This window comes from Perca flavescens, chromosome 2 (assembly GCF_004354835.1).
Source record: "Perca flavescens isolate YP-PL-M2 chromosome 2, PFLA_1.0, whole genome shotgun sequence".
NCBI classification, from domain to species: domain Eukaryota; kingdom Metazoa; phylum Chordata; class Actinopteri; order Perciformes; family Percidae; genus Perca; species Perca flavescens.
The window spans coordinates 36,220,111-36,236,276 of NC_041332.1; the positions used below are offsets into that span (position 1 = coordinate 36,220,111).

General features: G+C 39.7%; 1 protein-coding gene and 1 long non-coding RNA gene across 9 annotated transcripts in view; both read left to right on the forward strand.

Annotated features, from left to right (window-relative positions):
* Positions 1 to 6,093, forward strand: part of LOC114565998 (potassium voltage-gated channel subfamily KQT member 5) — a 202,048-nt gene extending 195,955 nt beyond the window's left edge. For all 8 annotated transcript variants that reach the window (XM_028594341.1, XM_028594362.1, XM_028594346.1 and 5 more), the window contains one exon: positions 2,050 to 6,093. In XM_028594341.1, the coding sequence (XP_028450142.1) occupies positions 2,050 to 3,321 (1,272 nt within the window). In that variant the 3' untranslated portion in view covers positions 3,322 to 6,093. The remainder of the gene's footprint in view (positions 1 to 2,049) is intronic.
* Positions 6,094 to 13,503: 7,410 nt separating this feature from the next.
* Positions 13,504 to 14,118, forward strand: LOC114563901 (uncharacterized). Its single transcript, XR_003693700.1, has 4 exons — positions 13,504 to 13,542; positions 13,654 to 13,729; positions 13,820 to 13,907; positions 14,027 to 14,118. It is a non-coding gene; the product is annotated as an uncharacterized LOC114563901 (long non-coding RNA).
* Positions 14,119 to 16,166: the final 2,048 nt, after the last annotated feature.

The following is a 16,166-nucleotide window of genomic DNA, read 5'->3' on the forward strand; positions in this document are numbered from 1 at the left end:
GATTTGCTGCTGTTTCTTATGTGAGCATCCAAACAGCATATGGACAGGTGTGTGTTTGTGTTATCTGCAGGACAACCTATGGGAAAGGATACGGATAAGGTGTTGTTTTTCCATACATAGGCCTATTTATGAATAATCTGAAACGTGTTATGTCTGTGTCTTGGCAGAGGTGTTTGTCCACTATAAACAGTTTATTGTCATTGTCATTGAAATATTTTCAGTGAACCAAAGTCGCCCACATCAGACGTCAGTTGTCAACAACACGTCACCAACTGGGAAACTCGGTTAGAAAAATCTAGCCCCAGTTTCCCACCTCTGATTCCCACAGGAAGTGACGTGAATGATGACGTTTTCACTGGGAAAAATGTTTTTCCGATGCCCATGAATACATGGTTAGTACCGCCTCATGCGTGAGGCGAGCGTGGCTGGTTGTCATAGCGGCGCCGCAGAAAACTGGGCACCCCCGTCCGTCGCTAGCATTGATGACGCAGTGATTAGTGACGATTCTTTCCGACCAATCAGTAGTCTGCAGGTTTTCACGTCACCTTTTGTTATCGCCTCAGCTCGCTTGGAACCTCAACGGAGGTGATACAAAAAAAGTACCTGTTCGCTACTACTAGGTACTTTTTTTTTCAAAATGGAAAAACAAAAAAGGCGGGGAGAGTCGAAGCGAGTCGAGCAGGTACCATGTAATGGAAAAACGCCATGACGTTCACATTATCTGCAAGTAATACTGTGAAATTGTTCAGTGTTACAGCAACAAACGTGGTAACATCACGTTGCAACAATGCTACAACTGTTTGTGAAGTAATAGTAGTATGTAACTCTGCCTAAAACCTAAAATTTCACTTTTTTCTGCGTAAAACCAAGTGCAACTATGAATTACTATAACTATACCAATGTCTCTTTCAGGAGAGACTGTTGAAATGTGTGCCATAATCCCCATATTGAAACGATATTGCATCCAACCCCACCTCTTATGCTACCAGAAAAATTTGAAAAATGTGATAATCATATACAAAACCTTATGCTTTTTTTTTGTACATTAGAACTTTTGTTTAACAAGTCTCCCCCAGCCTGTCCCAGCCCACAACAATTTATCTCTTAACATCTGTTAAAAAAAGAAAAAAGAAAGAAATTCTATAACAGTATCATTATGCACAGAACAGTGGTACCTCTAGCAAAGTTGATATGCATTATTCAAAAATAAATAAGAGTTTCACCTTTGCTATCACCCTCCAAGACATGCCTCAGTCCTTTCCCCTTCTGGGCTTCACCACATATTTGAATTTTAGGTATCCTGTCCCGCATTCCCTTCTGTAAAAGCTCCCATATGTGTCATTTTCTTTAATAAATTGGTTAGATGGCTTACAGATTTTCTCATACACCCCCAATTATTTTTTTTAATATACTGTATATGTCAATCTCTTCATGGACATACATTGTAGAGCTGGGCGATATGGAGAAAATCAAATATCACAATATTTTTGACCAACTGCATTAATGTCGATATTGCCGTGATATTGTAGGGTTCACTATTGGTGCTTTCACAACAAATTTACATAATGATATATTTATTTTAGATAAATAACTATCAATAATGTGGATATAATGAGTCGGTAAAGGCAAATAACAGAACAGCTAGAACAGTCTTCTATGTTCAGAAAATGGAATCACTTTACTGTAATGCGGCATTTAAAGCCTCTGAACACCCAGTGGACTCAGGAAGATGTCAATCACTCAGTCTAACCACACCCACACAGTCCTGGAAAAGCTCCAATCAGCCACTTTAACTATAAACACCTGTGTGGGTGGCAGGGCCTTTAAAACCAGGACAAGACAACACTTATGTCATATTTCCTTCTTATCAAATGTTTTTCAAATTGAAGACGATATCTAGTCTCATATATCAATGTCGATATAATATCAATATATTGCCCAGTCCTAATACACTGCGCCATATTCTTGATCCAAGGACCAATTGTAGGTGCCTCCATTTTCTAACCTCCTGCTTCCTTATCTCTGCACTCCTCCCTCCCATCCTCCCAGGTCCAGTCGATCGAGTCAAAGCTCGACTCCCTGCTCGACATCTATCGTCAGGTTTTGCGCAAAGGCTCGTCCTCGGCCCTCACGCTCTCATCTCTGCCCCTGTTCGAATTGGAGCAAACTTCTGACTACCATTCCTCTGTCTTTAGCAAGGACCTGTCCAGCTCCCAAGTCAGCAGCAGTGGAGCGCTTCCCCCTGGTAGCAACTCTCACCCCTCCCAGGGAGGACTCCATCTCATCCTGGCGCCGCCCAATGAGCTCAACCTCAATCTCAACGCCTCCTCTTCCACCGGCCTCGCATCTTCCTCTTTCAGCCCGTCTCCATTGCCTCACCACCACCACTACCGTCCTCATTATCATCCCCACCCCCACCACACCCAGGCTCAGGCCACCACGCCTGAAAGTGGCACTGACGAGGCTGTGGGGAGCTCTCCACCCGTCCTCACCCCAAACAGTATCAGCAGTGGCGGGGGTGGAGGAGTTGGAGATGGAGGGTTTCCTCTTCTGGCGAGGCTTCTACCACCCCCCCCTTCGAGCCGGAGTGGGGGCCCGAGCAACTTGCCACGAGCCACTTCCGCAGAAGTGTCCCCTGACATGGAGGACTTTTGTGGAGGTTTGGGGATGCAGCTGGAGGGCACCAGTGTTGGGGAGGACTTTGGCCATGGGTTGGGGCTGGGCAGACTGGGGCAGAAGCTACAGGGCAGCGCCAATGCCAACGGCAGGCTGAATACAAAGGATGAGGGCTCCTGGAGAAGACAAATGAGCCTGGAGCTGCAGCCCCTGGTGCCACCTGCCCCGGGCTGCTGCTCCGGCCCCAGCCAAACGGACCGAGGCTTGGGCAAGTCCATGTCGGTGCAGAACCTGATGCAGGCAGCCCCAGGGACTGTCCATGACGCCCACCACAGCCACGGCCTCTCGTCTCCGAGCCCCAGTACAAGCAGTGACTCGCCCATTGGCTTCCACAGCTGTAGCCAAGACCCTGGGGGAGTAAGGGGTGGTGGTGGTGGTGGTGGTGGTGGTGGTAAAGGCAGGAGTGGTGGATGGGGTGAGGAGGACCTCTTTATCAGCGATAGGGACCTGGAGGCGCAGGGGTTTGACTTCCTGTCACAGGGGGCTGCTGAAGGCCACACCTACTCCTCTGAGCTGCTGAGGACAGAGAGCAGTGTTGGGGCAGGCGCCCGCAGCTCTAACCGCAGCCTGGCCAGTGCTCACACAGCCTCTCCCTCTGCTGGCAACACCGAATTGCTGAACATGCCACACGTGCGGCTAAAATAAACTTGCCTATCTGTTCAGAAGGCACGCAAATCTCACCTCACAGAGTTTTTAGCCTTTTTGGAGGGGAGTGGGAGGGTGGGGGAACTGTGGGAACTTCTTTTTTGTTAATTTTCATGTTGATCCATTTGATAAGAATCACAGTATTTTCATACAGGATGATCACATACGGTATGGCATACCATTGCATGAGTTACTCTTAGTTTTATAGTGTGATTGACAAATCTGAGATAAAAGATGAAGATGTGCACAATGGGCGCACAACCCCCCAAACCTGAGACTTTGCTATTAAACTAAGCCAACTAAACTTGGTCCTGAGAGACGGTTGGTTGATACTGTACAGTATGTGACCTTAAGACAAGAGCATGAGCATTGCATGTTTTCAGTCAAAAGTACTGACATTAGCAAGAAACCGTTTACACTTAAAGTAAGAAGGCATGGACACCAAACCCTTTCTTTCCATATTGAAGTGAATGTTAACTTACCACTGCCAAACGTTCAATTTCGATTTTATGTCCATAACATTCTGTCTGTTTTAGAAAACCAGATAACCTCCTTAAGATTATATCCTTAAATTATATGAATTACTATCCTCAACCAATGACTTTGGATCTTTTCAAAAAAACAGTGTACATGCTAGTATTAGTTTGAAAACTACAGGTCTTGAATTGTTACCATTTTTTTCTGACCATTTCCAAAAATAATTTTTTTAGGCATCCATTGGTTTGCAATAATGTCCAAACAGTAAATCAATTAGCAGACTCCTAAGAGGTGCTTGAGTTATGTAATATATTACAGTGAATATCAGGCCATTTTTGTCAATTTTACATGATGTGGTTATGCAGTTTAAAATCACTGTAAAAGAAATTACTTGAATGACTTGAAACAAGCAAGTTTGAAAAGTCTGCTAACTGATTTGCATCATACTGCCAAACAACAGGTAAAATACATTCTATTTCTATTACCATTTCTGTTACACAGCATGTTAAATCCAAACAAAAACTAAAACATGCAGAACACAGCACTGGTGATGTCGTTTCATTTATTTTTTCTTATTTTAGTTAAACTCTGAATTGGTGTGTATCTTAATTTGGAACTCTTTGACAACCATAACTTTTTACTGAGGAGTACCGCATGAAAGACCAAACCGGAAAGAGAAATGTCAGTGTTGCTGTAACTGCCAAATATTTGGACGCTTATTAACGATGTCACTTCTGTCAACAGCCAACTGTAGAATGCGGTTGAAAGCAAATACACGCATGCACACACACCTGTATACGCACAAAGGCATCTGTGACTCTACATGTCCATTATGCTGGGGAGGGTCTAAGGTACAGTCCAGTCCAGATGAGAGGAACAAGGAGCAGAAGTTGCTTATTCTCAGACCAATTTTGCCCCGGCTGGTTGGTTTTCCAGCCAATAGTCTAAACCTACGACGTTCCACTTCTAGGATTGCTCTTGTGCTGCCGGAAATTCCCCCAGATGTCACTCTTTTTGGCCGGATGACCATTACCTTCCTCTTTCTTTGTGTTGTAATTTTAAACTATGGTGGATTTGTGAGGACTATGGTTAACTGCTCCTCAGATCTCTGCAAGGTAAATCCAGACAGCTAGCTAGACTATCTGTCCAATCTGAGTTTTTTGTTGCACGACTAAAACAACCTTTGAACGTACACACGTTCCACTAAAACAAGTTCCTTTTCAATTCTATTTTGCAGCGGCACAGTGGCTCCGCCCGGCGCTTAGCACCACCCAAGATGATTGTGATTGGTTTAAAGAAATGCCAATAAACAAGAGCAGGGTTAACAGGGTCACATTTTTGTCCCATCCTGGAATGCTGTGTGGCAATGCGAGACTTTCCAGCCGATGACAGCCATGAATTTAAACACATCATGAATGTCATTTCTTGGTTTAAAACAAGTTTGACGTTTTGTCAGAATATGTGTTTTGAGCAAAGCACTTTTGCTTTGAAATCTTTTGCCACCCAGTTTTCTTGTTTACCTTAAAGGGAAGATATCTTATTTAAATCATGGTCAATGTTTGCTTTTTTTCATATAGTGTAATGTGGGATTATGTTTGCTTCCTTGAAGTGGACCCGCTGCAGAATGTATTCCTGTTGCATGGTACAGTATCAGGTAAATAATTATAGTGCCACAAGCTGCAGGTAAATACTACCCATAAAGCATCCAAAGCCTCAGTGGAATAATCACCCTTAGCTAGCAGTACTTCAATATAGACCCATATCAAAGACCCAAATATATTTTCAATTTTACTTTCTTTCAGATATTTAAATATATTTTGCATGAAGAGGTTGTCATATTCAAACCTATCTATAACTGAGAATGATTGCCATGACATTAAGACAAATCCCTATGTACGGTTCAGCCTGATTGCATCAGAAGTAAAAAAGACCTCAACATGTGCAGTACATACAGTATATTGGTGCCTTGCTTTTGTGGTACATCTCCATATCTACAATTTCCTGAAAAGTGCATTATGTCCCTCCGAACAGAAATGGTTGTCTTCATTTTCTCTCCTTGTAAATGTTCTGACATTTTACATGTTTTTATCCAGAGATCCTTTTGCCACTGGGCATAAAAAACGGGCCTTTGACATGTCAACATTCTGTCTCTTGTCTTTTAATTTATTTAAATTATGTGCACATATTTACACACTCTAGTAATAGTCTCTGTTAGATTTATGAAGCCTGTAATGTAATGAAAATGCAAGTGAACTTTTATTCTCATTCATCAATAAAGGAAATTCTATAAAGTTAGATTTTTGCTCTCTCATCGTAATTCAAAGAACCCACGAGGTTAGTCAGTGGTTCGGATTCAGACTTAGCAATGATACCAGGAACCATGACATTCTGTTTAAACATCTTTACTTTTATTAACATGTGCACTTAAATAACAGTGATTAAAGTGCACGAGCTAAACCGTGACCTTAACATTTAATAAAGCTGAAGGGTAACTTCTGTATTTTTCAGATGTTTTTGAGGACATGAAACAGCCCTGAAATCGCTATCACCAAAACCACCAGTTACCCACCAGTTAAAGTTACTGTTTTTAAATAAACAGAAATAAAACTATCAAAAGGTCTTGATAGGTTGAAAGGTTCGTCTTTCCACTGTTCCAGCAATCACCACTCTGGTTCGATTGAAATGAACGCTAAATGTATTGTTTATTTAGATGGAGTCTGGTGGAACCTACTTCCAGTTGCCCCCTAGTGGCAACCGGAAGTAGGCCTAAAAGTCAAAGTGTTATACTTTAACAAACTCCTCCTAGAGATTTCATCCGATGGACTTCAAACTTGGTCTGTATCATCTCAACACCTTAAAGATGAAAAGTTATTAAAAGAAAAACTTTTCGTCAGACGGTGTTGGCGTGGCGTGGCCATTTTGAGTGTTTAGCGATGAACAAAAAAGTTGTAACTTGAGTGTAAGTTGTTTTGTTTTTTTGTTTGTTTTTTTTATTTGCAAAACTTTACAAACAAGTTATACATTTTCTGAACAATACGGCATCATATACAGAGATAAACATTTCCATCCAGGAAATCTTTGATACAGTAAAAGATACATAGCAGTAAAATAAAAAAAATAAAAGATATGTATATATAAAATTAAAATGGGCAATTAATACATAATGAGAAAAAAACAATATAATGGCAATATGAAAAGGAATCAGGGCTATAGATCACATTTCCTTGAAAAAATCTTGCAGTAGATCAGCTATATAAATAGTTTTCTTATTATTAATAATTTGGATAGACTCAAAAAAGTTCCGGAATTCAATTCTGAAGTGAGTAAAAGCTGGTTAAGATTTAGAAAATGTTGCTTTATGGATATGAAATTTCCCTTGTAGAATTAATAAGTTGACAATTCTGTGTATTGTTTCGTTTTTGTTATCGTAATTAGAAATAACATCTTTTGCTTCCAATTTAATTTCATGGTTCTGTTGAATATTTAAATAGTTTTCAACTTTTTTCCAGAACACCACAGAATATTGACACCCCCAGAATAGATGTAGAATAGTTTCTTCTTCAATTTTACAAAATTCACATTTATTATCCACAGCCGCAAATCTTGAAACAAATTTGTTTGTGGGATAAATATTACGCAGTATTTTAAAATTTAATTCTTTCATTTTATTGGGGATAACAAATTTATACGGTAGAAGCCATGTTGATTCCCAGTGAATGTTAGAATATAAAGAGTTCCAAACAAATTTCCCCCGTGGAGTGATTTTCCTTTTGCTGTAAAAGTAATTCCTTATATGTTTATTTGTACATTTATGACTTAATCCTGTAAAACCATTTGTATCATATTTGCTACGCAAGTTTTTGAAACCTCTATTTCATCAAGTTGATCAATAATTTCCTTAAACACCTGTTGTATATAATCTGATACATATATTCTTCTCTAGTGGAGTATCAATCCACTACAAGCATTGGAAGGTATTTTTTTTTACCTTTTCAAAATGGCTGCTGTCATTAAATCCTCCACACACTTTTGGCAGGGAACAAGTTGCTAATTTTCATATAGTTATGGTAAGAATAACATTTATGTTATTACTATTTTTTTAAATAAATATCTTCTTTATTGAAACAATGCATAATTACCTAAAAATTATTTATATTATATTTAAATCGTTTTAAAAATGTGTGTATCAAATTTGATACTGCAGGGATTTAAGGTTCTTTATCCCTGAAATTTCAAGTCACATTTTTGTAATGTACAATCTACATAATGCCTACCCCTATACAAAGTATATTAAAAATGTCATTAGCATGATAGTACATGGCAAATCAAGTGACATGGAGCAGTTAGGGGAAGATGATGATGAGGAGGAGGAATGGACTCCTAAGGTTATGCATGATAATGGAAGTTCAGATAGCAGTGATGAGGAAGACTATCCAGATGAAAGTGTAGCCCATACAAGCATGGAAGTTGAGGTCCCAAAAACAACAAATTTTTGTACCTAAAATGAACATTGTTGTGAGTAAAAGGTTGCCCAAAACGCCCAATGTATCAAACATGATACAAAAAATATATCATAAACAAAATCATATGGCAAATTTTTTTTTTGAATTTTGTAATAAGGTTTAATAAACATATAAATTCCAAAAAATTAGAATTTTCTGGTTATTTTATCATGTGTCAGGCTATTTATTCCATTAACAAAGAAGATCGGATCCAATTCCATTGAACTCAGCAGAGAGTTCCTTCTTCATTGGTGATGGTTTGGCCCGCCGCCTATGCTTAAGCCACGCCCCATTTCATGATATTTTAACCGCTTAATGTAGACCCTTGTGTGAAGTGTCATTGAACTCAGCAGAGAGTTCCTTCTTCATTGGTGATGGGCCCACCCTCTATGATCAAGCCACGCCCCCTTTCATAACTAGTGACCCATTTAAGGTAGAGTCTTGTGTGAGGTATCATTGAACTCAGCAGAGTTCCTATTTAATTGGAGATGGTTTGACCCGCCCCCTATGCTTTAGCCACGCCCCTTTTCACAGCTAATGAACCGTATGACGTAGAGTCTTGTGTGAGGTATCTTTGAACTCAGCAGGGAGTTTCCTTTTCATTGGTGATGATTTGCGGCCTCTGAGTGCCATGCAAATGCATGGTCGCAAGGAGCGGCATCCGCCAGTAACCACTTTAATGATATTTAGTGTTGGTCAGCTTGATCTGTTGCCAATGAAAGTTGAATGAACCAGGCATTTTTCCAGGAACTTCCTAAGCAAAAAAGATAATCCGAAAGCAGCCAGTGTGGCTTCTCCTGCTGCTTTTCTTTGCACTGGTCATTCAAACTCATCAACATCCTTAGGCAGAGATAGGTTCACGCCCAAGAACAAAACACTAAAACAATACCTGGGATCTGAGAACTTAGTCTTTTGGATACAAGGTGAAACATTAAATCTTCAAAAATAAGTCCTAACTACCTTAGTTGTTATCCAACTATTTGGTGTGTGTTTAATTAATATCGCATGCTTAGGGGATGATAGAGGCTGACATGCTCGAACTGGACAATCCTGTGCACATCCTAGCTAAACTAACGTAGCTTCCTTTATTCAGTGGTGCGCGGTGGTTTATGGGATGAGTAGTTCCTTCGCTCTGAAATGACGATATGTACACAGTCTTGTACCTTTGTGTTTTTTTGGATTTTCTGTTTCTTTTTTCACTCGAAATGGTACGTTGTATTCATATGAGTCATGTACCATCTGGTTAGCCTAAGGTATGGTCTAAAACTCTTTATGTACAGATTTTTCCAGACGTCAATGGGAGAAATGAATGGGAAATTTACTTCCGGAACCCAAGGTCTCTCAGAGAAGGGGCGGGACTGTTGAGCTCTATAGTGGGATTCATAATTTTGCTTCCGGTCTAGTTAGATCCGAAAGAATGTTAATCCTTCTTTAAGTGTCTATAATGATAAAATGGGTGTGCGTTAATAACACGTTAAACTGACAGCCCATATATATACAGTACAGGCCAAAAGTTTGGACACACCTTCTCATTCAATGTGTTTCTTTATCTTAATGACTATTTACATTGTAGATTCTCACTGAAGGCATCAAAACTATGAATAAACACATATGGAATTATGTACTTAACAAAAAAGTGTGAAATAACTGAAAACATGTCTTATATTTTTGATTCCTCAAAGTAGCCACCCTTTGCTTTTTTTGATAACTCTGCAAACCCTTGGTGTTCTCTCAATGAGCTTCATGAGGTAGTCACCTGAAATGGTTTTCACTTCACAGGTGTGCCTTGTCAGGGTTAATTAGTGGAATTTTTTTCCTTATTAATAAAAAAGCAAAGGGTGGCTACTTTGAAGAATCTAAAATATAAGACATGTTTTCAGTTATTTCACACTTTTTTGTTAAGTACATAATTCCATATGTGTTCATTCATAGTTTTGATGCCTTCAGGGGGGATCTACAATGTAAATAGTCATGAAAATAAAAGGAAACGCATTTGAATGAGAAGGTGTGTCCAAACTTTTGGCCTGTACTGTATATATATATATATATATATATATATATATATATATATATATTCTGAAATTCAAATATGATTTGAATATTAAAAAAACAAAACTTTTCGAATGCTAAAATTACCATTTGAATATTTAAATATTTAAAAACATTTTACATGCAATGTTGCCTTTCTCGCCGCCTTGGTCTACACGCATGTGAAAATGAATTTTTTTTGTTTCGTCTGATGAACAATAATGTTTTTTGAATCTTATCTCAACTGTACACGTTCCCTTATTACATACATCCACGCAGTATCATCATTACAATACTATCAAAAATGGGCGGAGAGCGACCTGAGGACACACCTGACTACCTTACACCCTGACAAGCTAGGCGATGTATTTGAGGAACCGCCACTAAAACAGTCAAGAATTACTTTTCTGCCTCTCTCCTCATCATGGGGCTTACCAATTGTCTGCCAGGCGATAACCAACAAAATGGCACGGTTCATCTGTAAAGATATGAGACTGATTAACATCACGCAGTGGTCTGGATTTAAAGATTTTATTCACGAGCTTGAGCCAAGCTACATTAAAGTTGACAAATTAAAGTCATTCATTTTGTCCCGCCATTTTATTGTTAATAAGAAAGTGATCACCGGTTTCCAAATGTTTGACGTCCCTCTAGTGGACAGAATGTGTAACAACCACATGCTGCTAGTGGCATTGATATGGCAATCCATAAGCCTGTGTAATGTTGTAAATAATTAATAGGATGAATTTGAGCATTTAATATTTGAATATTACATAAAATATAAATGGAATTCGAATAGTATTATAGAGGAAGGTTGGCAAACCTAATATATGGTACTATAACACCATTGCTAAAATGCAGTCTTCATTTGACCGTTTTAATCGTCTGCGAGGTACACAAATAATCGATTTATCATGAATTTAAAACAATCGTTTTTATTGCATTTTTTCTTTTTTTTTCTTTTAACGCGCTAACTCTTGTAGTGTTGGTCGTCCAGCTCCTCCCGCCCGGTCTGGGGCGTAGCGCAGCCACTTCTGCCCAGCTTGTGCAAATTCATAGGCAATTGCCGTAGGCTACTCAGTCATTGAGTCAGGGCATCTAAAATAGAAAACAAGCAAAAGTACACTTCAGTTTAACATTACCCTAAGACGTCTGCCTGTGAAGGGTATACACGATAGTCTTTGTCTGTCTTTGCAATGCTTTACAACAGAATACTTTCAATCTTGACATAGCCATTGCCCTCGGCTCAACTGTTGATGGTAACAAAATCATACCAATACCATTTTCAGAAGCCTCAAACTATAATAATTTCACACTTACATCAAAATGAGTCCCTCATGTTTCTCTCTGAAGGGTGCAATAAGCAGGGAGAATACACATGGGCGTGGATCACACTTTTCTCTCTGTTGTAGCCTACTTCACCAGGATGCACTCTCTCAAAAAAGACAGAAAACAGAAAAAAGTAATTAAGGTAATGTGTCAACAACAACAACAACCCCAACACAATAATCCCAGCAACTTTAACTAAAAGTGTATGACAACATGAAGGCTTACCTTAGTCTGATAACATTTTATTTATGGGATTTTACAGTTACAGAGTGCAGCAAGGCTAAGCTATCTAAAGCTCATGCTAAATCTTTCAACTTTTAAATTCCATAGAAAATGAATACACATATACAAAATTTGTAACCTTACCTGAAAATATTCTTCACCGTTTTGTGTAGGTGATAGTAATCACTGTTGTCTTCAGCTGTGGCGATTGGGGTTTTCCTCTGCCATTGTAGCTTGATGATGCAAAATTGCACAACACACGTAGCCTACTGTTAGATTAGCATCACATTTGGTTACCGACAAGGTTGTGTAGGCTAACTCCGCAGCCAACATTAATGAACGTCTAATGTCTAATAATATCAGCGATGACTCAATCTCTCTCTTGTAATATACATCCAAAAAACTTCCCACTGGACCGAAAAGCCCTTAGTCCGACGGCCCTTTATCCCAAAATCAAAAGCCCACCTCGTCTAACTTAATTTTTGCAGAAGAGCAGCTATAAGTAAATGACAGCCGACATAAGACGTATTTCTTAAAGAGCCATACAAAGTCAAATGTTATGATTACGAGTAGTAATAGGATGGCGTCTTTGCGCGTGCATGTGTGACGTCATCACACGCACGCGCAAACCCGCCATGTAATCTGGTCATATGAGCGTGCATGTAACGTCGCGGGTGCCCGTTGGTACTCGCGGTCGCCATCTAGTGGCCGAATGTGGTATTGCATCTAATCGTCGAAGTTGCGCGCGCATACCGCGAACGTGATGACGTCGCGGTCGAACGTCGTCACACCGCGAGTGCCATCTAGCGGCCGAATATGGGAGCGCATCCCGCCGTCGATGCTGCGTGCGCCTCTAGCGGATGTGATGACGCAGCGGTCGAATGTCGGAACACCCGCGATAGCCATCTAGTGGTCGAATATGGGAGTGCATTTCGCGAACGTGGTGACGTATGTAGTGTGGGCGGCCGCTTCACCACTACAGGGGTCTGGTGCACTTGAGCGGAGGCGTATTCTCACAGATTTCATAGTACCTGTAGTACCCTTTTTACCACGTTGCGTTTTTCCGCAACAAAAGGCCATCTGGCGTTTGTCTTATGTTTTGGTGAAAAACAACTAGGGATCGTTTCTCAGCAGTGCCCTCTTTAGCCTTTTGTTTACTGCTATTTAGCTCTTTTTTTAGATGTTTTTTTAGCTAGTCTGGTAACTAGCTTGTTTCCACGTTTTTTCCACATCAAAAAGCCCTCTGGAGTTTCACTTTTTAATTCTTTTTTCATCGCTACCTACAAGTGGTAAGTAAAGCTTGTGTTTAAGAATGTTCAAAGCTATTTAATTCATTCAGTCATTCATGAATTAGCTAAAACTTTGATCGTGTGTTCGTAATGCTGGTGGGTTGTACCACATGACGCTAGTGTTAAAAAAAAAAAAAAGAAAAGTTGTGTTAGACCAGTAGCTAGCTTGTAAATGTGGGGTCTTTTGTTGTGAGTGTTAAATCGTCATAAAGGGGTTTGGTTTGTGGTGTTTAAAACCCCTTGTTTCAAGACGGGGTCTGCTCACTTTTTTACCTGCATTTTGTAGCTACGTGGCTAGCTAAAACTTTCCCTCGTTTTCTCAACAAAGTCCTCTGAAGAAAGAGGATTCGGTTCTACAGCAATGGCTGCATTTGGTGAGTATATTTAAAAAAAAAAAAAAAAAAAGAAGCTTATTGTAAGGTATTTAATTCATTCAGACATTTGTGACTTAAAAACGTTTTTTTTTTTTGTGTGTTATAATGTAGTTTGCATCATTAGGTGATCGTGCAAAGAGCTGGGATAACGTGGCTGTGTTAGTTGACGAAACTATTAAACCACAAGGTAAAAAACTTATAAATATATTATACACTACAGCATTAATTGATTTAGTACTGTGTTTTCATTCATTTTGTTTTTGTTTTTTTAAAAAAGCTCCGTGTAGCCCATTCCTACAGACCCCAACACGCCAGAACATTAAACCAAAGGCCACTCTAATAAGGAATAAGAACACAGCAAACAGGTATTTACGGTTTATTTATCTCTTTCAGTATGTAATATTTATTACTGTTTAATTTATCACTGTGTTTGAAATATCTAATATATATATATATATATATATATATATTTTTCTTTGTCTAGACAATCAGCCCCTGAACAAAGGATCCGCAAGGGCGAGGGCTACTCGCTCTCCCATGTGGCTGAAATCAATCCTGTTGAAAGACCATGTGCTTCATGCCCCTCTCTGTGAAAGCTGCTACGCCTAACGCTCGCCATCGTAAGCCCTAAGAAGCAATTTATTGAGGTGAGTTTAAAAGGAAAGCAGTAAAATAGCGTGTTGTATTTAAAAAAAAAAAAAAGATTTTTTTCTAATCTAATGCTAATTCCAGCCTGTGAAGCCATACACGACCGGTCTCCCGCCCAAAAAGTAGCAGCCCTTCCTTTGTTCCGTCTCGCCTTACCCGACCACTGTATCTTATGATAGTAACACAGCAGCTGAGGTGAGAAAACCTTTTCTAGCTAACAGAATATATTTACATAGTGTTGTAAAAGCTTTTTAAAATGTATATATTTTTAAAAAGGCTTTTTTCCTTTGTTTTAGCAACTAAAGGCGACGGAAGACTTAGTTACATTGTATTTGACGCCTGAGGACGATTTCACACAGTCACCCCCATGGAGCAGATACGTATGTCCACACAAGCCTAAGAAGAGATCTAGGAAGAGATCTATTGATGTGAGTTTAAAAGGAAAACAGTAAAATAGCGTGTTGTATTTAAAAAAAAAAAAAAAAAAAAAAAAAAAAATTTTTTTCTAATCTAATGCTAATTCCAGCCTGTGAAGCCATACACGACCGGTCTCCCGCCCAAAAAGAAGCCCTTCCTTTGTTCCAGACACGCCTTACCCAGACACTGTATCGGTGTTCCTAACACCACTGCAGAGGTGAGAAACGATTTGTAGCTAGCAGAATATATTTACATTGTGTTATAAAAGATTTTTAAATAAAATGTATATATTGTTAAAAAGGCTTTTTCCTTTGTTTTAGCAGCTAACGGCACGCAAAGACTTGGAGTCCTTGCATCGGTCGTCGTCTAGTACACCAACGCCCTACCAGCCACCAAGTGTCACCATTGAGAGGGAACAAAAGACATCTGATGAGGTGTGTGTGTGCTTGTGTGTGTGTGTGTGTGTGCTTGTGTGTGCTTGTGTGTGTGTGTGTGTGCTTGTGTGTGTCTTTATTTAACCAAAAATATTTTGTTATACCTCTAGACAATCCATGCCATAGAAGTAGGCGAAGTATCCGAAGACACCGGACTAACAGCGACAGCCCCTACATCACGCCAAACAAATCGTGAAGCTACAGGCGAAGGGTCTGAAGACACAGAGCTAACAGCACCCGTCCCTACATCACGTCAGACAAATCGGGGAGCTACGGGAGAAGAGTCTGAAGACACTGGACCAACAGCAACACAGCTTACACCCCACCAACTGTGTCAGGCTGCTTTGCAGGAGGACCCTGAATATAATGTAGGTGAATACCTCTTTAACTGTATCTATAGCACCGAGGAAGGCACCGATTATGTCAGCTGTATACCACACACCTCTGTTATAACTGTGGCAGATAAAAAGTGTAACAGCGCTAATACCGCCATAACCACTCCTGTAAATGTATTAGAGGTTAACGTTCCATTCCTTGATAAGCAAACAGTACCTAATTATATTACTAACAATCGGTTTGAACAAGGTGGGGCACTAGGAGGTCCTGAGCAGTTAACATTACTTCAGAGTGCAGAGTTTTTTGAGTATTGTGTTAACACATCCCTCAACAACCTGCAGTCGCTGACCCTTATAAACAAATACAATCAGAATTAGCCGAATTACGAAAACAAAACAATGGTCTTATGAATAAATTAGATGTCTTGCAAACAGCTAACACACAATTGACCGGTTTGGTCACAGACTTTGAGCTGCGCTAGCCATTCAGGCCAGAGCTAACACGCATTTGGTTGATATGGTCACAGGCTTTGGCACAGCTATTGCCTCTCATGTCAGCTCTCTCAATTCAATGCTTGATCCTATGATAGTATGCCTTAAAAACACAATGAATATGACCCCGCAGTAAAAAGTGTTAAAACAGTCTATAGTTTGTGCAAAATAAAAAAAAATAAAAAAAAAAATGTCATCCCCACCCAAAAAAAAAAAAAAATCTGAACCCCTAGGGGAGTGTGATGCTCGTATTGATGAGGAACTAGAATGGCCGTGCAAGGACGATTACACAAGAGCA